Here is a 26,398-nt window from a genome sequence, read left to right as displayed (position 1 = left end):
AGGATTGTTAACATTTCAACAAGAAGAGAGACAGGGAAACAGGGTATTCCAAACATAAGAGACCACATAAGCAAAAGAAGCAGGGAACTACAGGGTATTGGGAAAAATGTGAGCAGTCCACTGTAGGCTATCTGTAGGAATAAACCAAAAGAAAGACTGAAGCAGAATGAGGCCATACTGTGGAGAAGTTCAGTGTAAACTTAGGAGTACCTACTTATTTTTAGTAGATAAGGGAACCACTATCTGTTTTTGAGCAAAAATGACATGACTATATTGTACACGAAGACAATACCTTAGAAGCAACATGTAGAAAACCAAAAAAGAAAAGACTGTGGCAAAGACTAATACATTAAGAGAGGGAACATGCTGAGGTGCCTAGCTGGCTCAGTCAGTACAGTTTGTGGCTCTGGATCTCTGGACTGTGAGTTCGAGCCCCCTGTTGGGTGCAGAGATTACTTAAAAATAATAAAATCTTAAAAAAAGAGAGAGAGAGAGGCAACATGTAATGAGCACCTAAACTTGAAATGAAAAAGTAGAAATAGGGGCACCTGGTGGCTCAGTTGGTTAAGTGTCTGACTCTTGATTTCAGCTCAGGTCATGATCTCAGGGTTGTGAGATGGGCTTGCAATGGGCTTGCACTGGGCATGGAGGCTGCTTAAGAGTCTCTCTCTTCCTCTCCCTCTTTTCCTCCCCGCCCCCCACCTCTCTCTCCCCCTCTAAAATAAAATAAATAAATAAATAAATAGTAGAAATAAATGACAGAAAATGGAAAGGCAGAATCCATTAGAATTGGCAAGTAATTAGATATGGAAATTTAAAGTGGAGAAAAGAGTCAAAAATTAAGTCAATATATTACCTAGTAATATATTTAAATTAACCAAAATATAGTTTAATCATTGGACTTCTCTAAGCACCTGGCTCGTGGTAATACTAAATGAACATGTATGGGATGAATAAGACTGTTATAGTCCATATAACAGCAATTTTCAAGGATAAATATTAATCTAGTAGTTTCTTGTTTTAATTCCAATACTACTCATTAATTTCTTAGTTTGTTAGACATAGACATCAACAAATGTCTAAAATGAAAATCTTAATATTTCTCACCCTGATTGTCTGGTCATCAGAAGATGTCAAAAATGATGATCCATCAGGAGAAAACATCACAGAATGAACCCAACTTAGATGTCCTCTGCAATCAGCCACTTTTAAATACGAGTCCATATTCCACAACTATAGAATAAACATAGCATATAGGAAATCACATTCATAAGCACTTTGAACATATCAAGAATATTAAATATAGCAAAAGTAAACCAGTAATTTCACTTCTATGAATATAGGCCAAAAACAAGCTAGCAAAAATACAGAATGACTTGTGCAAAAGATTATTCATTGCATCTTATCTTTAATAGCAAAAGAACTAGAAACAACCCAAATGACCATCAATAGGGAACTGACTGAATAAACTACATAATGGAATATTACGTAACTGTAAAAACACCCAGATAATGACTAGTCACTGGGATATATTGTTTACAGAAAATAAGCAAAGAGCATATATATTTCTACAAAAGAGTATATATAGGGGCACCTGGGTGGCTCAGCCGGTTAAGCATCTACCTTGGCTAAGGTCATGATCCCAGGGTCCTGGGATCGAGTCCTGCATCAGGCTTCCTGCTCAGCAGAGAGCCTGCCTCTCCTTCTACCTACCACTCCCCCTGCTTGTGCTGTCTCTGTTTCTCTCTCTGACAAAAAAAAATCTTAAAAAAATAAAAATAATTTTTTAAAAAAAGCTTTGATTTGGAATCATGCGTTTAATTTTTTTAATTAAAAAATAGACTATGTTCCACTGTCATCTAATCCTCATTTCAACTAATGGCAAAACCCTACAATAAATGAATATGCTAATTGTACAGGTACACATTTCTGTTATTCATGCTTATTACGAACTGTCAATGTCTGCCACCCTGGCTGTATTTTGTCCCTGCTGTAAATTACTCAAATATATTCCAGTCTAATGAAGTACCATATGTGCCTGAGTTCCTCTCATTATACTCTGAATGACAGACCTACTTTATGATTTCAGAACAAGCATAGACAAAACAAGTACTTCATCACATGCCCAGTGGTTTTCAATCAGTAAGTTCTATGGTTATAAATTAATTGTATGACATTTTCTTTGCCTTATCACTAGAGTCCAAGTTCCTGTGGACATACAGAGCTAAAAGCCAGAAATGAAAGTGGCTCCATAACTAGAAAATCTCCCTTGAAAATCCTTCACTTTTTCCTTCTTGTTCTTCCCCATCATTTCTCAGAGCCCCCAAAACCAGGTCCCTATTTTAAGAAAAAAGACGATGTTTCCTGCAGCTTTCTAATAGCGGAGGGTCCAGGATTTTAGAAGTGACAGGAAAGGCTGAAAGAAGAGTTGTTCCTCCACTAGGAGGAGCACTAGTGGAGAAGCAACACTCCTTAAAGTCCTGACAAAAACCCAGAAAGAGGAAATTTCTAACCACATCTGCCTTGAGGATCTACAGGTAAGATCTCCTACCACATCTGAAACTTTCAAATCAAAGACTCCCCTGAAGAGAACACTGCCCACAACACCCTACTGCTTCCTCCCACCATTTCAAACAGGACTGGAGCTTGTTCACACTTAATGCTTATGCTTCCAATGGGTAGATTCTTGGCAGGGAAGTTCTTCAGTGTTAGTTGCACTGTACTTGGAATTAAGTAGAGATTACAGAGCACACCCACTCTCATCTTATCTCTATCTCCATGCTGACAGACTACAGCTCAGAAACTCTCCCCCAACAGCTTTGCAATAAGGAACAAAATCGTCAAACTCGCTAAAAATTGCTGAAATAAGCACGGAACACTAAAGAAGTGCTTGCGGTAGTCAAGCTTCCTTTGAGGAGAGCCTGTGAACCAAGTCGATTTCTCTGTTTTCCAGATAAAGGCCCATACCCACCTTCTTGGACTGTCATCACAAGGAACTTCAAATTACCTGATAGTAAGACCCACTCAAGGAATAAGTAGTAATAAAACTTGGAAAAACGAATCCAACTTTAGGGAAAAAAAAAACAGCAATTCACTGCTTTCTGAAAAAACTTAATACAGCCATTCACTGGGTGAAATTCTTCCAGGACCAGTCAGGTATAGATTCTGAATATAAAATCTATCAGGTACGTACAAAATTACAAATATTAACAGGCAATTTTTAAGAGTCATTTTACTCATTAGTGCTCACCAATGAACATCCTAGGTTAACCAATTCTAAATTAACTTTCGTCTTCTTCTTCTCAGTGATCTAAGAAATCTGAACTGGACTCATCTCTCATCCTTTCTTTTATAGAAGATCCTTTCTTTCATATTGTTTAAGAGATGCCATGTTTCTGCCTAGGAAACCAGCGTTCATTCCACTGTTTCCCCAGACCTTGGCACATGCTAGGCATTCAACAAATGCTTGCTGAATGATACTGTCATTCCCTGTCATACTATCAAATCAAATCTTCAATCACTGCTAAAGTAATAAAGCTGGCTATATAGTTTAATATCCTAAAGCTATAGGTCATTATGCTGTGAAGAAAATGCTCTACTATTTCTCAAACATTTTCAGTAGTTAATGGTTTCAGTAGCCCATTCTTGGCAGAGGGACAACCTCACAGAGTAAGTGAACTACTCACCTCCACACAGCACTGGGACAAAGCCACCACTGCCAAATGATTTTGCGGGGAGAAGTCACAATACTGGATGGTGCTGTGATGGCCTGTAGGGATTTCTGCCAATAAGCCACTGGTATGAATGTCAAAAAGCTGTCAACATAAAATAGGTATCTATGAAAGTAAAATACTTTTAAAACTAAGCTATACTCAAAACGAATCTAAATTTTTTAAGTCCTGAAAAAATACAATTACTGATAACTGGCATAACTATTGACAGTCATAAATAAGATATAAATCAATATACACATACTTTTAAAATATTGCTCATCTTGAAACATGTTTCCTATAAAGAAAAATTTATCACGGATGATCTCTCAAGCTGGCCTAGGAAGAAATAAAACCTTTGTGAATAAATGAATGGACTAGCCAAATTAACATACACAGCAGTTCTCCTGAATGCTTGTTTATTCAAAAGAGAAAAATGGATATTCATAAATGAAGATAATCAAAATAATACAGAGCAGAGGCTTGTTAAAATGAAATTAGCTCAACTATTTCTATTTCTCTTCAGAGCTATCAAATTACTCCATTATGATCATTTTCCCATTTTTGAACCAAAAAAAACTATTTTTGAATAATGCAAGCTTCATTTCAACTTTTGAAAGATTTTTAAATGTTGAATATATTCTTCTGAAGTTTTTGCCAAATGATAATAACATGTATATAGCATTGTGATTTAAGACCAAGGCATCGTACAGGAAAAAAAAAAAAGCTTCCAGTGGGAGCCATAAATATGTATTGTGAATGCAGAGTCCTTCAAGCACACAGATGGTAAGCAGCACAGCATCAGGGGCCAAGAACAAAAGAAGGAAACCATAGTTAACAATGCTTCCCAGGACAGGTCATTCTTAAAAATTAATGGTGGAGAGTGACAGAGGAAACTTAGCAAGTATGGAATAGGCAGCTGTCTTAAGTACTGGGTGGTAAAAAGTAAAGACCTAACAATCAGAGTATGCTAACAGAAAAGAGTTCAAAAGAAATAAAGAGGAGGGGAATGCAGAGACCAAAGAGTAAAAAATTGGGAACTATGTGTAGTGAAGGGTGATTTTAGGGTAGCTTTATTTTAGCAGGGAAAATAAAGACCTAGTCTAGATTTTTCAAACAAAGAGGCATTTCATGTATTAAGCTGTCTTCCTCTCTCACTAGAAAAGATCTTTTAAAATGTTCAAATTCCAAATGTAAATCAAATCACAAAGAGATGCCACTTCACACCTAATAAGATTGTAATTTTTTGAAAAATGGAAAATAACAAGTGTTAGCAAGGAGAAAAGTGGAACTCCTGTACACTACTAGCGGGAAAATAAAATTGTACAGACAGAAAAGCGACCACTTTCTGGAACGTAAGACGTGCATGCAGAGAAGGGAATCCAAGGCGATATTCAGATGGACGGCGGAGGAAGGGGCCTCTGTCGGCTGCTTCTGGCAAGTGACAGAGCCACGGAGCACAAAATCGGAACTTTTAAGAAGTCCGCTCCGCTGAGGGACGTCGCTCCAGTGGCTAAGTGGGGGGGGTGGAACCCTCATGGGAGACTGTGGTCTCAGGACCCTCGGGATCACAGGAAGCCCGGGGGTGCCTGAGTGCGGCAGAGCTCCCAGGAATCAGAGCAGGGAAGCCGGCTGCAGAGACGGAGCCGAGGCGCGGGCTCTCAGCTCCGGGTTGCCATAAACCGTGATCCTCGGCACAGTCGGGCCACTGCTCCTCCAGCAGGGACCCAACAAGTGGCAGGTCCGGGGAGACTCCCCTTCCTCCCCCCCGGGGAGGAGCGGCACAGAAGCGCACCACAGGTATCTGCTGGGTTTGGAGACTCCACACGGGGTCAGCTGCCAGAGATAGAAACGCTCGGTCACAGGCCAGGTGAGCACGGAGTGCAACCGGAGACCTGGGAGACGGGAGTGATTGACTGGTTTTCTCTGGGGGCGCACTAAGGAGCGGGGCCGAGTTCTCGGTTCCTCCGGGGGAGATTGGGAGGCCGCCATTTTCACTCTCTCCTCCAAAGCTGTCCGGAAAGCTTGCAGGGAACTAAAGCCCCCGAGAGCAAACCCGAGCAGATTACTTAGCCCGGACTTGGCAAGGGTGGGGCAATTCCGCCTCCGGCAAAGACATCTGGGAACCACGGCAACAGGCCCCCCCCCTAGAAGATAAGCAAGAACCGCCAGCCAAGACCAAGTTTACGGATCAATGAGAACAGCAGAACTCCAGCACTACGGGAATACTGCACATAGAATTCATGGCTTTTTTCCCATGATTCCTTAATTTTTCAAAGTTAATTTTTTTAATTTTTTTTGAATTTTTCTTTTTCCCTTTTTCAATCATCTTAATCCCTATTTTAAAAAAATCTTTTTTATTTTACATTTTTAGAGTCATATTCTATACCTTCATAGTACTTACACTTATTTTTGGTGTGTGTGTGTATATATATATATATATAAGTTCTCTCTTTAAAATTTTGGGATACAGTTTCTAACAGATCAAAATATACCCTCAATCACTAGTGTATGGCTTTGTTCTAGTCTCCTGCCTGATCACATTCTCTCCCTTTTTTTTACTTCTCTTCTTTCCTCAACCTTTTTTTTTTAAGATTTTACTTATTTATTTGACAGAGAGTGACACAGCGAGAGAGGGAACACAAGCAGGGGGAGTGGGAGAGGGAGAAGCAGGCTTCCCACCAAGCAGGGAGTCCAATGTGGGGCTTGATCCCAGGACGCTGGGACCATGACCTGAGCTGAAGGCAGACGCTCAACAACTGAACCACCCAGGCACCCCAACTAACTTATCAATTCCTTTTATAAAATATAATTTTCATTCTTACAGTCATATTCCATCCCTTCATCGTATTAGCCTTTATTTTTGTACATATATAAGTTTTTCTTTTTTTTAAATTTTGGGAGGCACTTTCTTCTAACAGACCAAAATACACCCAAAATCTAATGTGTGGCACTGATCTATGCACCAGCCTGATCATAGTTGATCATATTCTGTTTTGTTTTGTTTTTGTTTGTTTCTATCTTTTTCTTTTTCTTTTCTTCTTCTTTTTTTCTTCCTTACCCTTTCTTTTCCCCAGATTTCAGGTCTTTTCTGATTTGTTTAGTGTATATTTTCTGGGGAGTTGTTACCCTGTTAGCATTTTGTTCTCTCATTCATCTGTTCTCCTCTGGACAAAATGACAAGACAGAAAAAATCACCTCAACAAAAAGAACAAGAGGTAGTACCAACTGCCAGGGACCTAATCAATACGGACGTTAGTAAGATGTTGGAACTAGAGTTCAGAACGATGATTTTAAAGATATTAGCTGGGCTTGAAAAAAGCATGAAAGTTATCAGAGAAACCCTTTCTGGAGAAATAAAAGAATTAAAATCTAACCAAGTCGAAATCAAAAAGGCTATTAATGAGGTGCAATCAAAAATGGAGGCTCTAACTGCTAAGATAAATGAGGCAGAAGAGAGAACTAGTGATATAGAAGACCAAATGATGGAAAATAAAGAAGCTGAAGAAAAGAGAGATAAACAACTACTGGACCACGAGGGCAGAATTCGAGAGATAAGTGATACCATAAGACGAAATATTAGAATAATTGGGGTCCCAGAAGAAGAAGAAAGAGAGAGGGGCAGAAGGTATATTGGAGAAAATTACAGCAGAGAACTTCCCTAATGTGGGGAAGGAAACAGGCATCAAAATCCAGGAGGCACAGAGAACCCCTCTCAAAATCAATAAAAATAGGTCAACACCCTGACATCTAACAGTAAAACTTATGAGTTTCAGAGACAAAGAGAAAATCCTGAAAGCAGCTTGGGAGAAAAAATCTGTAACTTACAATGGTAGAAACATTAGATTGGCAACAGACCTATCCACAGAGACCTGGCAGGCCAGAAAGGACTGGCATGATATATTCAGAGCACTAAATGAGGAAAATATGCAGCCAAGAATACTCTATCCAGCTAGGCTGTCACTGAAAATAGAAGGAGAGATAAAAAGCTTCCAGGACAAACAAAAACTAAAGGAATTTGCAAACACGAAACGAGCCCTACAAGAAATATTGAAAGGGGTCCTCTAAGCAAAGAGAGAGCCTAAAAGCAGCATAGACCAGAAAGGAACACAGACAATATACAGTAACAGTCACCTTACAGGCAATACAATGGCACTAAATTCATATTTTTCAATAGTTACCCTGAATGTAAATGGACCAAATGCCCCAATCAAAAGACACAGGGTATCAGATTGGATAAAAAAACAAGACCCATCGATACGCTGTCTGCAAGAGATTCATTTTAGACCCAAAGACACCCCCAGATTGAAAGTGAGGGGGTGGAAAACCATTTACCATGCTAAATGGACACCAAAATAAAGCTGGGGTGGCAATCCTTATATCAGACAAATTAGATTTTAAACCAAAGACTGTAATAGGAGATGAGGAAGGACACGATATCCTACTTAAAGGGTCTATCCAACAAGAAGATCTAACGACTGTAAATATCTATGCCCCTAACATGGGAGCAGCCACTTATATAAGCCAATTAATAACAAAAGCAAAGAAACACAATGACAACAATACAGTAATAGTGGGGGTCTTTAACACCCCCCCCCCTCACTGAAATGGACAGATCAACTAAGCAAAAGATCAACAAGGAAATAAAGACCTTAAATGACACACTGGACCAAATGGACTTCACAGATATATTCAGAACATTCCATCCCAAAGCAGCAGAATACACATTCTTCTCTAGTGCCCATGGATCATTCTCCAGAACAGATCACATCCTAGGTCACAAATCAGGTCTCAACCAGTACCAAAAGATTGGAATCATTCCCTGCAAATTTTCAGACCACAATCCTTTGAAACTAGAACTCAATCACAAGAGGAAAGTCAGAAAGAACTCAAGTACATGGAGGCTAAAGAGCATCCTACTAAAGAATGAATGGGTCAAGCAGGAAATTAAAGAATTAAAAAAATTCATGGAAACCAATGAAAATGAAAACACAACTGTTCAAAATCTTTGGGATGCAGCAAAGGCAGTCCTAAGAGGAAAGCATATAGCAATACAAGCCTTTCTCAAGAAACAAGAAAGGTCTCAAATACACAGCCTAACCCTACACCTAAAGGAGCTGGAGAAAGAACAGCAAATAAAGCCTAAACCCATCAGGAGAAGAGAAATAATAAAGACCAGAGCAGAAATCAATGAAATAGAAACCAAAAGAACAGTAGAACAGATCAACAAAACTAGGAGCTGGTTCTTTGAAAGAATTAACAAGATTGATAAACCCCGGGCCAGACTTATCAAAAAGGAAAGAGAAAGGACCCAAATAAATAAAATCATGAATGAAAGAGAGATCAAAACCAACACCAAAGAAATACAAACAATTATAAGAACATATTATGAGCAACTATATGCCAGCAAATTAAATAATCTGGAAGAAATGGATGCATTCCTAGAGATGTAACAACTACCAAAAGTGAACTAGGAAGAAATAGAAAACCTGAACAGACTTATAACCACTAAGAAAATTGAAGCAGTCATCAAAAATCTCCCAACAAACAAAAGCCCAGGGCCAGATGGCTTCCCAGGGGAATTCTAGCAAACATTTAAAGAAGAATTAATACCTATTCTTCTGAAACTGTTCCAAAAAATAGAAATGGGAGGAAAACTTCCAAAATCGTTTTATGAGGCCACCATTACCTTGATCCCCAAACCAGACAAAGACCCCATCAAAAAGGAGAATTACAGACCAATATCCTTGATGAACATGGATGCAAAAATTCTCACCAAAATACTAGCCAATAGGATCCAACAGTACATTAAAAGGATTATTCACCACGACCAAGTGGGATTTATCCCTGGGCTGCAAGGATGGTTCAACATCCGCAAATCAATCAACGTGACACATTAATAAAAGAAAGAACAAGAACCATATGATCCTCTCAATAGATGCAGAAAAAGCATTTGACAAAGTACAGCATCCTTTCTTGATCAAAACTCTTCAAAGTAGAGGGATAGAGGGTACATACCTCAATATCATAAAAGCCATCTATGAAAAACCCACAGCAAATATCATACTCAAGGGGGAAAAACTGAGAGCTTTCCCCCTAAGGTCAGGAACATGGCAGGGATGTCCACTATCACCACTGCTATTCAACATAGTATTAGAAGTCCTAGTCACAGCAATCAGAGAACAAAAAAAAATCAAAGACATCCAAATCGGCAAAGAAGTCAAACTCTCACTCTTTGCAGATGATATGATACTTTATGTGGAAAACCCAAAAGAATCCACCCCAAAACTGCGAGAACTCATACAGGAATTCAGTAAAGTGGCAGGATATAAAATCAATACACAGAAATCGGTGGCATTCCTATACACCAACAACAAGACAGAAGAGAGAGAAATTAAGGAGTTGATCCCATTTACAATGGCACCCAAAACCATAAGATACCTAGGAATAAATCTAACCAAAGAGGCAAAGGATCTGTACTCAGAAAACTATAAAATACTCAGGAAAGAAATTGAGGAAGACACAAAGAAATGGAAAAACGTTCCATGCTCATGGATTGGAAGAACAATTATTGTGAAGATGTCAATGCTACCTAGAGCAATGTACACATTCAATGCAATCCCCATCAAAATACCATCCACTTTTTTCAAAGAAATGGAACAAAGAATCCTAAAATTTGTATGGAACCAGAAAAGACCCCGAATAGCCAGAGGAATGTTGAAAAAGAAAAGCAAAGCTGGCGGCATCACAATTCCGGACTTCCAGCTCTATTACAAAGCTGTCATCATCAAGACAGTATGGTACTGGCACAAAAACAGACACATAGATCAATGGAACAGAACAGAGAGCCCAGAAATAGACCCTCAACTCTATGGTCAGCTAATCTCTGACAAAGCAGGAAAGAATGTCCAATGGAAAAAAGACAGTCTCTTCAACAAATGGTGCTAAGAAAATTGGACAGCCACGTACACAAGAATGGAACTGGACCATTTCCTTACACCACACACAAAATAGATTCAAAATGGCTGAAAGACCTAAAGGTGAGACAGGAGTCCATCAAAATCCTAAAGGAGAACACAGGCAGCAACCTCTTCAACCTCAGCCGCAGCAACTTCTTCCTAGAAACATCGCCAAAGGCAAGGAAAGCAAGGGCAAAAATGAACTATTGGGACCTCATCAAGATAAAAAGCTTTTGGACAGCAAAAGGAACAGTCAACAAAACCAAAAGACAACCAACAGAATAGGAGAAGATATTTGCAAATGACATATCAGATAAAGGGCTAGTATCCAAAATCTATAAAGAACTTCTTAAACTCAACACCCAATGAACAAATGATCCAATCAAGAAATGGGCAGAAGACATGAACAGACATTTTTCCAAAGAAGACATCCAAATGGCCAACAGACACGTGAAGAAGTGCTCAACATCGCTCGACATCAGGGAAATCCAAATCAAAACCTCAATGAGATATCACCTCACACCAGTCAGAATGGCTAAAATTAACAAGTCAGGAAACGACAGATGTTGGCAGGGATGCGGAGAAACGGGAACCCTCCTACACTGTTGGTGGGAATGCAAGCTGGTGCAGCCACTCTGGAAAACAGTATGGAGGTTCCTCAAAAAGTTGAAAGTACGGCTACCATACGATCCAGCAATTGCACTACTGGGTATTTACCCCAAAGATACAAATGTAGGGATCTGAAGGGGTACGTGCACCCTGATGTTTAGAGCAGCAATGTCCACAATAGCCAAACTGTGGAAAGAGCCAAGATGTCCACTGACAGATGAATGGATAAAGAAGATGTGGTATATATATATACAATGGAATATTATGCAGCCATCAAACGAATGAAATCTTGCCATTTGCAATGACGTGGATGGAACTGGAAGGTGTTATGCTGAGTGAAATAAGCCAATCAGAGAAAGATATGTATCATATGACCTCACTGATATGAGGAATTCTTAATCTCAGGAAACAAACTGAGGGTTGCTGGAGTGGTGGGGGGTGGGAGGGATGGGGTGGCTGGGTGACAGACATTGGGGAGGGCATGTGCTATGGTGAGTGCTGTGAATTGTGCAAGACTGTTGAACCACAGATCTGTACCTCTGAAACAAATAATACATTATATGTTAAAAAAAAAAAAAAAAGATAGCAAGTGGGCAAGAGTGAAGTGGGGGAAATCGGAGGGGGAGATGAACCATGAGAGACGATGGACTCTGAAAAACAAACTGAGGGTTCTAGAGGGGAGGGGGGTGGGAGGATGGGTTAGCCTGGTGATGGGTATTAAAGAGGGCACATTCTGCATGGAGCACTGGGTGTTATACGCAAACAATGAATCATGGAACACTACATCAAAAACTAATGATGTAATGTATGGTGATTAACATAATTAAAAAAATAAAAAGTAAAATAAAATAAAATGGTACAGATGGTTTGGTGGTTCCTCAAAAAAGCTAAATTTAGAATTACCGTACGACCCAACAATTCTATCACTTGGTATGTACACAGAAGATTTGAAAGCAGCAACTCAGCAATACACCATGATTACTATATCATTATTCACAACAGCCAAAAGGTGAAAACACCGAAGTGTCCATTAACAGATGAATGCATAAAAAATGTGGTATATCCATATAATGGAATATTATTCAGCCATAAAAAGGAATGAAGTTTTGTACATGCTACAACATGGATGAACCTTGAAAATATTATGCTAAATGAAATGAGCGAGATACAAAAGGATCAATATTATATGATTCCACTTATATGAAACATCTAGAATAGACAAATTCATAGATTAAAGGTTATGGGTCGGGGGGAGCAGTGCCTGGGTGGCTCAGGTCATGATCTCAGGGTCTTGAGATCGAGTCCCACCTCTGGCTCCCTGCTCAGCAGAGAGTCTGCTTCTCCCTCTCCCTCTGCCCCTTCCCAACCCTGCTCATGCTCTCTCTCTCAAAAAAATAATCTTTTTTTGTTTAATAAAGAAATAATTAAAAAATAAAGATTACCAGCAGCTAGAGGCAGACAGGAATGGGTAGTTATTAGTTTCTGGTTACAGAGTTTCTGTTTGGGGTGATGAAAAGTTTTGGAAATAGTGGTGATAGCTGCACAGCATTATGAATATCATTAATATCACTGAATTATACATTTCAAAATAGTTAAAATGATGGGATTCCTGGGTGGCTTAGTCAGTTAAGTGTCTGCCTTCGGCTCAGGTCATGATCCCAGGGTCCTGGGATTGAGTCCCATATCGGGCTCCTTGCTCAGCGGGGAGCCTGCTTCTCCCTCTGCCTGCTCTATGTGCTGCTCCCCCTGCTTGCTCTACGTGCTGCTCCCCCTGCTTGCGTGCTCTCTGACAAATAAATAAATAATATCTTAAAATAAGAGTCCTTATCTTTAAGAAAAAAATAGTTAAAATGGCAAATTTTACATAGATATATTTTACAACAGAAAAATTTTATTCTTCAAATCTTATAAATTCAATGATTCCTTTTCTGTTCCTACAAATTTTAACAAATTTAAGACAAAAGGAGATATTTTTAATTTCGTGCTAAAGGTATAAACCCATAAGCACCCAAGATCGAATGGTCACAGCAACCAGATCAATAACAATATAAACGGCTCCTGAGTTTTATTTATATAACTGTATGGTATGGTATAATTCAGTCTTTAAAACTGTACTATCGGGTGGCCCAGTCAGTTAAGCGGACAACTTAATCTCAGCTTGAGTTGTGAACTCATGGTCGTGAGTTCAAGCCGTGCACTGGGCACCATGCTCTATGCTAGGCATGGAACCTACTTAACACACACACACACACACACACACACACACACACACACACACACACACACACGATCTCAGGGGATTTGAAGAGCTCTCAAGAGACTTAGGCCTCTTCCTAGGCCAGTGCTCTCACCAAGGAGAAGGCCATGTTCAGTTCAAGCACAAAGACAGTGAAGCCCAATGGCAAGAAGCCGGATGAGTTTGAGTCCAGCATCTCCCAGGCTCTCCTTGAGCTGGAAATGAACTCAGACCTCAAAGCCCAGCTATGGGTGCTGAATATAACAGCAACCAAGGAAACCGAAGTGGATGGTGGTCAGAGAGCTATTACCGTCTTTGTTCCTATTTCTCAACTGAAATTTTTCCAGGAAATCCAAGTCTGGCTAGTCCAAGAATTGGAGAAAAAGTTGAGTGGGAAGTCCATTGTCTTTACTGCTCAGAGGAGAATTCTACCTAAGCCAACTCAAAAAAGCCGTACAAAAAATAAGTAAAAGTGTCCCAGGAGCCACACTTTGACAGCCCATTGCATGACGCGATCCTGGAGGACTCGGTTTTCCCAAGCAAAATTGTGGGCAAGAGAATCCATGTGAAACTGGATGGCAGCTGACTCATAAAAGTTCACTTGGGTAAAGCATAGAAGAACAACATGGAACCTAAGGATGAAACTTATCTGGTCCATAAAAAGCTCACAGGCAAGGATGCTAACTTTGAGTTCCCAGAGTTTCAGTTGTAAACAAAAATGATTAAATAGAACATTCGCGGGGTGCCTGGGTGGCTCAGTCATTAAGCGTCTGCCTTTGGCTGAGGTCATGGGATCGAGCCTCGCATCGGGCTCCCTGCTCAGGGGAAAGCCTGCTTCTCCCTCTCCCACTCCCCCTGCTTGTGTCCCCTCTCTGGCGCTCTCTCTCTCTGTCAATAAAAACTTAATAAATATATAAATAAATAAAACATTCACAGTAAAAATAAATAAATAAAATAAAATTGTACTATTTCAGGTGTGGAGAATAGGAAGAGGTTGGTAAAAAGATACTAACTTTCAGTTAGAAGATGAATGAGGTCTGAGGATCTAATGTATAACATGGTAACTACAGTTGATAATACTATATTGTTTAAGTGAAATTAAGAGTAGAAATTAAATGTTCTCACAAAAAAAAAAAAGATAAGTATGTGAGGTGACAGATGTGTTATTTAACTCCATATGGGGGAAATGCTTTCACAATGCATACAAATATTAATTCATCATGTTGTATACTTTAAACATCTTAAACAATTTTGTCAACTGTACCTCAATAAAGCTGAAAATAAAATAAAACTGTAGTATCTCTTATTCAAGTCTTTTAAAATTACTATTTAAATGGAATGTCACTGAGTTATAGAATACCTACCTTTCCAAATCCATGTTACAATGTGGGACAAATTATTTGGCTGCTCTGAACCTCAGCTGCCTCATTATTAGCAGAGGGCTATTGCAATCTGCTGTGTCCCTTGGATAGTTATATTAAAAGAAATAATATGTGAGAGCACTCTGAATACTACAAATGTAAGCTATTATTAGATTAAAAAAAAGGATAGCATTTTTGTCATTCACTATTTTTACATATTGTCCTCCTTTACATTACAGAATTCTTATAATAGTCTCCAGTTGTTGACAAATATTTCTATCACAGTCACTAAGTCCTAATAAATTTCAGGGGTAAGAAAGCACTTTGAAAATCATCTAAACCAATATTCAAAATTGTAAAAAAAAAAAAAAAAAAAAAAAGTGATGTAGAAAATAGTCCATGTTTTCAATAAATCTGAGAAACACCGGATTAACCAACATAAATTATTTCTGTATTACAGAACTTCTGGAAGCCTTAAGTATGTTAGTATACACTGAGTAACTCTAATGGGGGAAAGCAACACATAACATTTCCCAAACCTGTGTGACCACGGAGATCTTTCTTCACAAAGTCTATTGCCATCCCTGGAACACAGTTCTGAGAACTATGAAGTTAGGGAGCCTGCCCAAAATCATACAGCTATACTTTCATTATATCAATACACAGTGTACAATGCAAAAATCAGTTGACATTTTCATTTTCTTTAAATCAGGCTAATTTTGGCTTGTTAAAATACTGATACTTACAAAGATTTTATTTTTTGCTGCCACCATTAGCCTAGCACCATCAGCAGACCATGAACAGCATTTCACTATCACTTCCATATCCTCTTGAGGCTCCTCTGAATTTAAGAAGAACTGCTTCACATTAATGCTTTTCCTCTCGTTTGCTGATTTCACATCCCAAAGCTTCAGATTGAAAAATTAAAAAAATGTTTGTTTTAATCTCAAATCACACCTCTAGAATTCCACCTGGATTAAATGCAAATATTTACTTTTTCTAATGAACTGTTTTCACTTATGCATGACTTTAAAACTTAAGTACTCCAGCTTCATTCAGCACCTTCTTAAAAAGAAAAAAAAAACAACAAAATCCTAGAAGCACTGCCTGCAATGCAAAATGCAGAATATGAAACCAAATAAAATGTTAAAAACTCCTTGCATGGTGTGGACTATGCTAAAGATTAGGTGTTGACAGTAAGAATGAGACTAGAAGAAAGGTGAGAAGGCTCATAACTTGCATCTGCTGCCCTCTGCCGTGCCAGACATGAAGTTCCCATCTACTACATGCACAGCCTGGACAACACACAGGGCCCAGGCTAAGCCGAGTTAAACACAGCAGAGCATCCAGGGACATAAGGAAGTCTCTGAAAATAGAAAACAAAGAATATACTGACTGAAAGGAAGCAAGACACCTTGTGTGTTTGGTGGGGCCATACAGAGATCTAAAACAACTGGATCCTGAGACATAGGATACAAAAGACTCTAAACCTCACTTAACTAGCAGAGTCACCTGAACAGCACAAAAGAAAAAGGCCTTCAAGAAGACCCATCTTCACTCTCCTGGGCCTTGAGCAGCACCCAGCTTCAAAGAGTGATAATGGCTGCCATGCCCAGACCAAGGGTTGGCCAAGGACATGGACAAAAAAAAAAAAAAGGAAAGGAAAGGAAAGGGAAAAAAAAGCTGCTTCTTAGGTTTTCACTCAGCTTCCAAAGTACAGTTCCAATGTAAAACCGGATTTCTGACCAGGCACATTTTTAAATCTCTCTCAAGTTTAGAGACATATTATATACACTAAGGAACACAGCCAATACCAAAACCTTTCCCCTTGCAATGAAATTGGATGAGGCAAGAGATATCAGATACTAAAAGAGCCTTTCTTGATACTTAGAGAAAAAAAAACCCAACATATAAATGCCAGAAGCTTCAGTCACATCAACTAAATATATGAGAAATCATACTGTTTCCCTCTTAATATAAAAAACAAAGAAACCACTGCCTAGATTTAAGAAAGAAAGAAAAAAAAACTAACACAACCCAATTTCATTACATCTGTCTAAACTACAATCTGCATCTGGACCTGACTTCAGCTCCTATCCAACAAGTGATGAAATTCCATGTATCAAGGGACCAAGTAAATACCAGCATTTGATTTTGAGTAAGTCCCTACACTGTATCAAGGCCCATGGGCACCCTGGCCCTTGTGTGTTTAAATGGCAATTTTTAAATAAAACTCACATTTTGAAATGGTTTATCAACAGGGCCTGAAAAACACGCTGATCAACATGATACCCTGCAAAATGCTTAGAAGATTACAGAGCCATTTGGGGCAGGAAATAATTTTACAGTTCTTCATCCTCTCAGAAGGCAAAAGCTTTAGAAGACTTTGACCTTGAAATGCTGTTATCCAACCTCATTTTGCAGGACCTCTGCTTACTACCTTTCAGTTTATCAGCATGAACCAGCTAACGATACTGGTTTAACAGCACTGTGGGAAAGCCGCCACAAACACAGCAGTTCTCACCAAGAGTGCAGTACTGTCTCCCCCCTGCTGCCAGTGCTCTGTGCTCTACAACCACATTTTGCTACTCACACATGAAGTCAAAATCCTGTCCCTGATAACTTTTTACATTTTTTTCCTTTGAGTTTGGAGAAGTCTTAATCTGATCTGAAGGGGCACAGCAAAGGTTTATCATCTTGAACACATTAACAACTATGCTAGTCACTTTGAGACTATATAAATAAAGCAGGTATAAACAGCTCTCTCAAAGAGTTTACAGGTCAATAAAGGAGATAAAACAAGCCATAAGTGACTTTAAGACAAGGTACATCAGATGTGTCATATGAGAGTATGACACATATGACAAACATACAGTACAGTAGGCTGATCGTCAGGGTGTCCACCTCTGCAAAAACTGTTCTCTCAAGCCCACAGCAAAATGAGGTTGGATAAGAGCCTACTGTACACCAACTTGGGACGGACAGAATTTCAACACTAGAAAGACAAAGGGAACACCCTATGGCCTAGATTCTAGGCTAAAAGGTCGGCATAAGCTAAAGTACAAAAGGGGAAAGCAAAGACAATAAAAAGGGAAAAGAGGCTGCAGTTCGGGTGCAGCATCAGGTGCCTGCCTGAACACATCCTGGACACAGCCTTCACCTGTTCTCAGAGCACCCTTTTACCATTTCCATAGCCTCTCTCTCCAACTGGATTCTGAACAACTTCAGGCCAGGAATTAATTGTTTGGTGTTTTGGTTTGTTTTAGTATTTAAAACCCAAATGCCAGTGTCTGGCACATAGTAAGTATTTAATAAATAATCAAAAAATACATTTATAATACATTTTTTAAATGTAGTAAATTACATTTTAAGTGAAAAGACATTTATGATGGTAAACTCCTAACGTCAGACTCTTCTCATGTTTCAAGCACAGGTGAGTAGAAACAACAGTGTTACTGAAGGAAATAGGGTTCAGGTTCCAGATGCAGATAGAACACACACACATTCATCTTCACACCCTCCCAAAATCCATGTAAAAGCTAGAGTAGAGAGAATTCTCTGTACGTGTAGTTCACAAGGCAAAGTAGAAAGGAGGAAGAGATCACAGCAACAAAACTGTAAAGGCTAAAAAAAGCAGAAAGATAAGCAATAAGGAGACTCCTAAAAACTGCATCCTGAGTCCACCATGGGGAAAGCCAAGAAGCAGCCCAATCCATACCATAAAACTCCTAAAAGGCTACGGAAGTGTTGCAGCAGGTGCCCTCTGATAAGGGTGGGAATCCACTGACTTCCCAACTATGTAATCCAGGTTGCTGTATCCCTACTCTAGCTGAAGAGTACAGGGTTTCTCTGCACCTGGCACAGTTGAGAGCAGAGTCACCATTCTGAAAATAGGGAAATTAAGAGAGAGTCTATATCCCAGATGTTGAGATCTCTACCTAACCATCTTCTTGCCAACCAGACTTATACCCTACAGGTAGGAAACTGAAGATTTTTCTCTGAATATCGAACAAGATCAAGACAGAAGATCTAAGGAGTCTGGCATTAGGAGTTTACTATCAAAAATGGCAGGCAGATAACCCTAAAGAGAAACACAATAAGCACGCTCACAATTCCCTATCAGCTTTTTGGTGCTGCACTCTTAAATATGAGGATATATATCTAATACATATACAGATCTTCCTTAACTTACCAATAAACCCATCATAAGTTGAAAATGCATTTAATAACATTACCTACTGAACATCATAGCTTAGCCTTGCCTACTTTAAACGTGCTCGAACACTTACATTAGCCTATAACTGGGCGAGATCATCTAACAAAGCCTATTTTATAATAAAGTGTTGAATATCTCATGTAAATTATTGAATACTGTACAAAAAGCGAAAAACAGAATGGTACTATAGATACAGACAGGTTGCAAGTGTATCGGTTGTTCACCCTCCTGACTGCATAGCTGACTGGGGGCTACAGCTCACTGCCACTGCCCAACATCACAAGTGAGGATCATACTACATATCACTATCCAGGGGAAAGATTAAAATTCAAAATTTGAAGTACAGTTTCTACTGAATGTGTATCACTTTTGCACCATCATAAAGTCGAAAAATCCTAAGTCAAACCATTGTAAGTCAGAAATCATCTGTAGATATATCCAAGATCAGATAGCTAAGCTATATCTCTAAAATGCAGACAGAAACCAAAACCAACAGAGAAAACAGCAACTATACATGAATATGAATTTTTTTAAAAGAAACTATTAACATTCACAAAAAGATAAAAGATATTAAATCCATGAAACAAAAATAGGAAAAAAGGAAAAAGGAAACTGATCATAAGAAGGGGTACTTAAAAACATGACAAGAGAAATTAAAAATCCAACAGAAGGATTAGAAAGTAAAGTTAGAAAATAAAGCTAAAGAAATTTTCCAGAAAGGAGGGCAAACAAACAGAGAAGGAGGGAAAAATAATAACCAAAAAAACAAATAGGAATTCGAGAAAGAAAAGGTAGAGAAGAATAAATTAAAAAATTAAAGGAAGCCTATAGAACTGAAGTATTTGAATTTCCAAATTGAAAGAAGCCACCAAGGGGCAACTGGGTGGCTCAGTCAGTTGAACATCCGACTTTTGGTTTTGGCTCAGTTCATGATCTTGTGGTTGTGGGATTGAGCCCCAAGTGGGACTCTGTGCTCAGTGCTTCAGATTCTCTCTCCCTCTCACTCACTCCGTCTCAAAGAAAGAAAAGGAAGAAAAGAAAAGAGAAGAGAAGAGAAAGAGAGAGAGAGGGAAGGAAGGAAGCAGGAAGGCAAGCAAGCAGGCACCAAGTGCCAAGCACAGTAAATGAAGACAAACCCACACCAAGGCACATTATCATGAAATTTTTAAAAAGAAAAAATATTGGGGATAAAGAGAAGATCTTAACCCAAGCTGCTTTCAGGACTCTCTGTCTCTGAGACTTATAAGTTTTACTATTAGATTTCGGGGTGTTGACCTATTTTTATTGATTTTGACAGGGGTTCTCTGTGCCTCCTGGATTTTGATACCTGTTTCCTTCCCCAAATTAGGTAAGTTCTCTGCTATAATTTGCTCCAATATACCTTCTGCCCCTCTCTCTCTTTCTTCTTCTTCTGGGATCCCAATTATTCTAATGTTGTTTCGTCTTATGGTATCACTTATCTCTCAAATTTTGATTGCACCTCATTAATAGCCTTTTTGATTTCGACTTGGTTAGATTTTAGTTCTTTTATCTCTCCAGAAAGGGTTTCTCTAATAACTTCCATGCCTTTTTCAAGCCCAGCTAGTTTCTTTAAAATCATCATTCTGAACTCAAGTTCCAATGTCCATATTGATTAGGTCCCTGGCAGTCAGTACTGCCTCTTGTTCTTTTTGTTGAGGCGATTTTTTCCGTCTTGTCATTTTGTCCAGAGGAGAACAGATGAATGAGAGAACAAAATGCTAACAGGGTAACAACTCCCCAGAAAATATATACTAAACAAATCAGAAAAGACCTGAAACCAGGGAAAAAGAAAGGGGAAAAAAGAAAAAAGAAAAAGATAAAAACAAAACAAAACAGAATATAATCAACTATGATCAGGCTGGTGCATAGATCAGTGCCACACACTAGATTTTGGGCGTATTTTGGTCTGTTAGAAGAAAGCGACTCCCAAAATTTTAAAGAAAAAAACTTCTTTATGTACAAAAATAAGGGTTAATACGATGAAGGGATGGAATATGACTGTAAAGATGAAAATTATAAAAGATTTTATAAAAGGAATTGCTAAGAAGTTGGTTGAAAAAAGAAACAATACATTATATGTTAAAAAAAAAAAGAAGATAGCAGGAGGGGAAGAGTGAAGGGGGGGGAATCGGAGGGGTAGATGAACCATGAGAGACTATGGACTCTGAGAAACAAACTGAGGATTCTAGAGGGGAGAGGGGTGGGGGGATGGGTTAGCCTGGTGATGGGTATTAAAGAGGGCACGTTCCGCATGGAGCACTGGGTGTTATACGCAATGAATCATGGAACACTACATCAAAAACTAATGATGTAATGTATGGTGATTAACATAATAATAAAAAATAATAATAAAAAAGAGAAGATCTTAAAAGTTTCAGACAAAAAAATAGATCACATATGAATCAGAATGGCTTCAAACTTTTCAAGAGGAACTTCAGAAGACAGAAGGGCACAATGTCCCCAAAAGTCCCAGGAAAAATTATTTACAACCCAGAATTCTTTATGCAGTCAAAAATACCAATTAAATATGAAGTTAGACACTTTTAGACAGACAAGGTCTCAAAAATTTACCTCCCAAAGTTTCTTTCTTAGGAAGCTAGAGGAGATTCTCCACCAATGGGAGAATAAACCAAGAAAGAAGACAAGAAATCTAAGAAACAGGGTTTTAAGTCAAGAGAAAAGCGAAAGGAATCCCCAGAATAATAAAGGGAGATCCCCAGATGGACACTAGAAGTAGTTTCACCAGTCAGAATGGAGCAAGACAGAACCCTCCAAGAAAGTTATTTCCAAGAAAAGAAAATTTATCAAACATTCTGGTAAGTTTGAATAATGTAAGAAGCAATTTAGACAAGGGATAGTTTGGAGATGAATTCGTGATGAGCACATTAAAAAAAATAAGCACAATGTGTTAAAAAACAAAATTACAATGGTAAATGTACAACACATTTAATCCCAAGGAAAACAAGAAGCTGTATGAGAAAGGAAAAAACATACTACATGACTCAACTGTGACCAGTTACAATGACATAAATCCTGGACACTGATCTAATCAAAATCATAAAACATACAGGAAGCACAAAAGGGGGTCAAGTTTGAGAGGAAAATATAGTTCAGTGTGGAGCACAGTAAGTTTAAGGCACAGTGTATTATCTAAGTGATGACAATTAGCAGTTGATTAGAGAAGCAGGACTCAAGCACACAAGAGAAATGAGGGCTGGAGGTAACACTGCTGAAAGTCACTCACTGAAAAGATGAGAGTTCAAGCCATGGGACTGATGAACTGGGATGGAAGAAAGGTAATGAAGCTGGTATTCAAGGTTAGATGCTTGAGGAACAGCTACATTTAAGTGGCCAGGTAAAAAAGATAAAGAAGGGGTTAGAGAGATAAAAGGAAAAGGTAGAAAACACTGATGTCAGAAGAGGAGTTTCAAAAAGGAAATATAGTTGGTTGATGGGGGAAGAAGAGCTGAATACTGGTAATACAACAAAAAGAGTAAGTCTTGGATAAAGAAAAATATCAGATTTCACACTAATCCAAAGAGCATTAACCTTTACAACAAAAAGAACAGAGACTGAAAATAAAACTAGATTTTACATGCTTCAAAGGACTACAAGGAAGATGGGACCACGCTTAACAAGTTTTAAATACTAAGTGAATAGTCAGGAAATGGAGGCAAGTACAGGTAGCTTAAGAAGTCTAGCAATAAAGGGAAAAACAGAATGACTATTTCAGAGGATAACATAATCCATGGAGAATCAAAGGTTTTTCACTTTTTGGTTTTAGAAAGGCCCAAGAACATGTGTAGGCTGTGGGAAAGGATCCCAAAGAGAAGAAAAGCAAAAGATACAAAAAGAAAGAAAAAATAATCAGTGAAGCAAAGTGTGCAGGGGAAGAAGAAAAAAAGGAACAATGGGCATAAGTAGAGAACTTTCCGGGAACTGAGATGAGAAACAAGAAAGGGAATTGGGATTTTTATGGCAATTTTTGAGGAGACTTACGGAAGAGAACTCTTAATGGGTGGTGTCAACCCTCTGAATAAGTAGGTATGAGGTAAGGTAATCTCCAGAGAATGAAACGGATGCAGTGACAAGACTGGGGGCTTAAGAACAACAGCATAAGTCTGGAATTGGAACTATAATGAATACAGCAAATTAATTAGGAATGAACGGACCATAACTTGGCAGCAAAGAAAGCCAGTTGAGCTGCACACCTTAAATTTATAAAATGGATAAATAGTCTGGTTTCACAAATGTCTTGAACATTAAGCAACCTAATAATAACGGAATAATGCTAAGGAAAATGGAATTTTGCCAGAACTTGGAATTAGCAACAGTTGTAAGATGGAAAAACTTGACTTGAGATATAAAATGTCTTCTTCTGAAGTCATTCACTTAATAGAAAAGAAGAAATAATAGGTTATTATGACTGAAAGATTGTCTCAAAAAAGGGTTGTCTTAACCCGCCAAGGGTATTCTGAAAAGCCTCCTCTGATATGGATTGTCCTAAAAGAAGAGAAGGTTATTTAGTATTTGCAGATAACATGTCATAGAAGTCAAAATCTTTTTACCTGAATATTCTAAGAATGCTCCCAACATCTACTAACAGCTAGAAAATTCTTTAAAGTAGACTTCTAGCCAGAAAGGATTACTAGATGCCCTGAAGTAATTTATACAAAAACAAGTTATCTTCAGTCAGCAAAGAGAAATCAAAGATTCAACCAGAGGATCAGCATCAGAGATTTCATCTTCCTATAACTGAGGAGTTACCTATCAACATTAACAAATCTCCTTCTCTAGTGATTCTAACAAACAAAATAGTGCCTGGGAGGATTCAAGTATTTCCCTGGAAAAAATATACGTCAAGAAAATTTATTGAGGGGCACCTGGGTGGCTCAGTCATTAAGCGTCTGCCTTCGGCTCAGGTCATGATCCCAGGATCCTGGGATCGAGCCCCGCATCGGGCTTCCTGCTTCACGGGAAGCCTGCTTCTCCCTCTCCCACTCCCCCTGCTTGTGTTCCTGCTCTCGCTATCTCTCTGTCAAATAAATAAATAAAATATTTTTAAAAAAATTTATTGAGTGCATGTTTTGAGAAGAATTCTGTAGTATGAACTTGAGAGTACAAGAAGATGCAAGGTCTCTGCAGATCATAAATCTATATTCAATCTTATCAAAGAAGACATGAAAATGACTGAATTGAACAGCACAACACATTTACAAGTGGAAATAAGAAGTAAACTGAACAGTTTCTATCAATATATAGAGATATAGATAGAAGGAGGGATATATTCAGAACCAGATAGATGGATGTGATAAGAGAACACTTTCTGAAGAAGGCTGTGCATAAAGGTTTGAGAGTCATTAAAAAATATGGGCAAGCGAATTGGAGGCCAAAAATCCCAATAAAGATTAATGAAATATATACAGAACAGTAGCTGACTAATTATCTTGCCCAGAACAATTAGTATTAAGGGGGCTAGAAGAAACAAACTGGACAGGAACAGAGGTAGCAGAATGATGGAAGGTAAAGAGCCTCACAGGTGTACCTGATGAGCCTGGGTTTATCACAATTTATAATGTGGTACTTTTGTGTCCCAGCTGAAAGTGGCAAGATGAAAACAGAGGTAGAGAGTTATTCTAGCAGTTCTGTACCAGGATTAGGAGGGATGAAGAACACATCTTAGAAAGCTGCTATCAAACATAAGGAGATGACAGCATGAACCACGGTAAATACTATGGAATGGGAGGGGAAAAGGTAGACCAAAAGACTAGGTCAAAGACGGATTAGACTTAAGACCAAAGAAAGAAAGGAGAATCAATGAAAAGGAGACTAGAATGATGGTAGAGAAAGGAATAAGAAAGAAAGTAGGATTAGGATCTGATTTGAGAAGGTAAAAATTTAAAGAATTTAGTTTTTTTAGGACTATAAATTTCAGGAGCCTGAATATACTTTATTCCCTAGTTCTGAGTTTTTCCTGCATAAGACAGGAGAACAAGAAAATATAAAATAAATGGAAGAATAAAGACTAAATAAAAGCAGGGCCTTTACAAATTTGACCCCACAAATCTCAAAATTTTATGAAGCCATAAATACATGCTTAAAAATTAAGAATTCAAACTATATGAACTTTAAAGCATAAGGCAGTAAACCATTCATAAACAATCATTATAACAAGCAATTACAGTTACATTAAATACGCTCCTGGAAGTTGAAAGAAAAAGCTCTTCCTGTAGAAATGAGAAAAAGAGAAACCTATTTCTATAACCACATCATAAAACCACAAAATTACAACCAATTTAAATAAACAAAAGCGTACCTTTAATGTTCCATCAGCTGAACAACTAGCCAAAAGCTTATCATCTGGTGAAAATCTGCAGTGATTGACTGAATTTGTGTGGCCAAACATGGTATTGCGACATTCTTTTTGATTCAAATCCCAGAGCTATTTGATAAAGATAAAAAGATAACTAAAAAACTAGTACTGAATAAGGAAAAGTTAGAAATCTCATAACATTCTTGCTTCACTCCCATTTAAGCTTTTTCAATTACAGAAAAATGTTCAATCATATTAATGAAAAGGTGTCAAACACAAAGGTGAACTTGTGATTACCAAATAATGGAGCAGCCCTTAGATCAACACCTAATCTATTAAGGGACAAAAAGCTTACCTAGGCTTTTAGTCTGAACACTAAGTAACTAAATAATTACTGCTTATTTTAACAAAGTAGTTTGGAATCATTATCATTTTATTCAGCTCTCCAATAAGTAATATGTAAAATAAAATGCTCCCAAATTTTTTTTAGATGCTAGGTTATCCAGTCATTTCTAAGATTTCCCAACGCAAATCTTGAGTCTACTTACTAAGCTAAAATCTATTAATGCTCTAAAAAGTGACTTGAAAAATACAAAGATAGCAAAGATAGATATAAATACATTTGACAGGAAATATAAGAGGCTTGAAGAGCAAGTTAACACCTCTAGGAAACAACCAACCAAATCCAGAATCCACAGGACAAATGACTCAGTTTCTCTAAGGAATCAAAAGAGGCAGAGGGCTTCGAAGGAGAACTTCTCCAGAATAAAAGACATTTAAGAGACATAACAACCAAATGTCACCTGAAATTTGTATTCTGATTCCAACAAATCTATGGTAGAAAGACATGGTTTTTTGGGGGGCGCCTAGGGGCTCAGTTGTTTAAGCATCTGCCTTTTGCTCATGTCGTGATCCCAGGGTCCTGGGATTGAGCCCCACCATCATGCTCTCTGATCAGTGGGGAGACTGCTTC

At 38.4% G+C, this 26,398-nt stretch overlaps 1 protein-coding gene and 1 pseudogene across 5 annotated transcripts in view; one reads left to right on the top strand and one right to left on the bottom strand.

Moving 5' to 3' along the window:
• The window catches only part of APAF1 (apoptotic peptidase activating factor 1), a 91,006-nt gene that overhangs the window by 25,310 nt on the left and 39,298 nt on the right, over nucleotides 1-26,398 (bottom strand). For all 5 annotated transcript variants that reach the window (XM_028121600.2, XM_088025298.1, XM_028121599.2 and 2 more), the window contains 4 exons: nucleotides 25,429-25,554; nucleotides 15,622-15,783; nucleotides 3,687-3,815; nucleotides 1,108-1,233 (listed from right to left, as the gene is read on the bottom strand). In XM_028121600.2, the coding sequence (XP_027977401.1) occupies nucleotides 1,108-1,233; nucleotides 3,687-3,815; nucleotides 15,622-15,783; nucleotides 25,429-25,554 (543 nt within the window). The remainder of the gene's footprint in view (nucleotides 1-1,107; nucleotides 1,234-3,686; nucleotides 3,816-15,621; nucleotides 15,784-25,428; nucleotides 25,555-26,398) is intronic.
• On the top strand, nucleotides 13,643-14,226 carry LOC114222928 (small ribosomal subunit protein eS7 pseudogene; annotated as a pseudogene).

This window comes from Eumetopias jubatus, unplaced genomic scaffold (assembly GCF_037043125.1).
Source record: "Eumetopias jubatus isolate StellerSeaLion01/CBP00866 unplaced genomic scaffold, mEumJub1_p1.0 scaffold_8, whole genome shotgun sequence".
NCBI lineage: Eukaryota > Metazoa > Chordata > Mammalia > Carnivora > Otariidae > Eumetopias > Eumetopias jubatus.
This window is presented reverse-complemented; position numbering and strand designations above follow the sequence as displayed.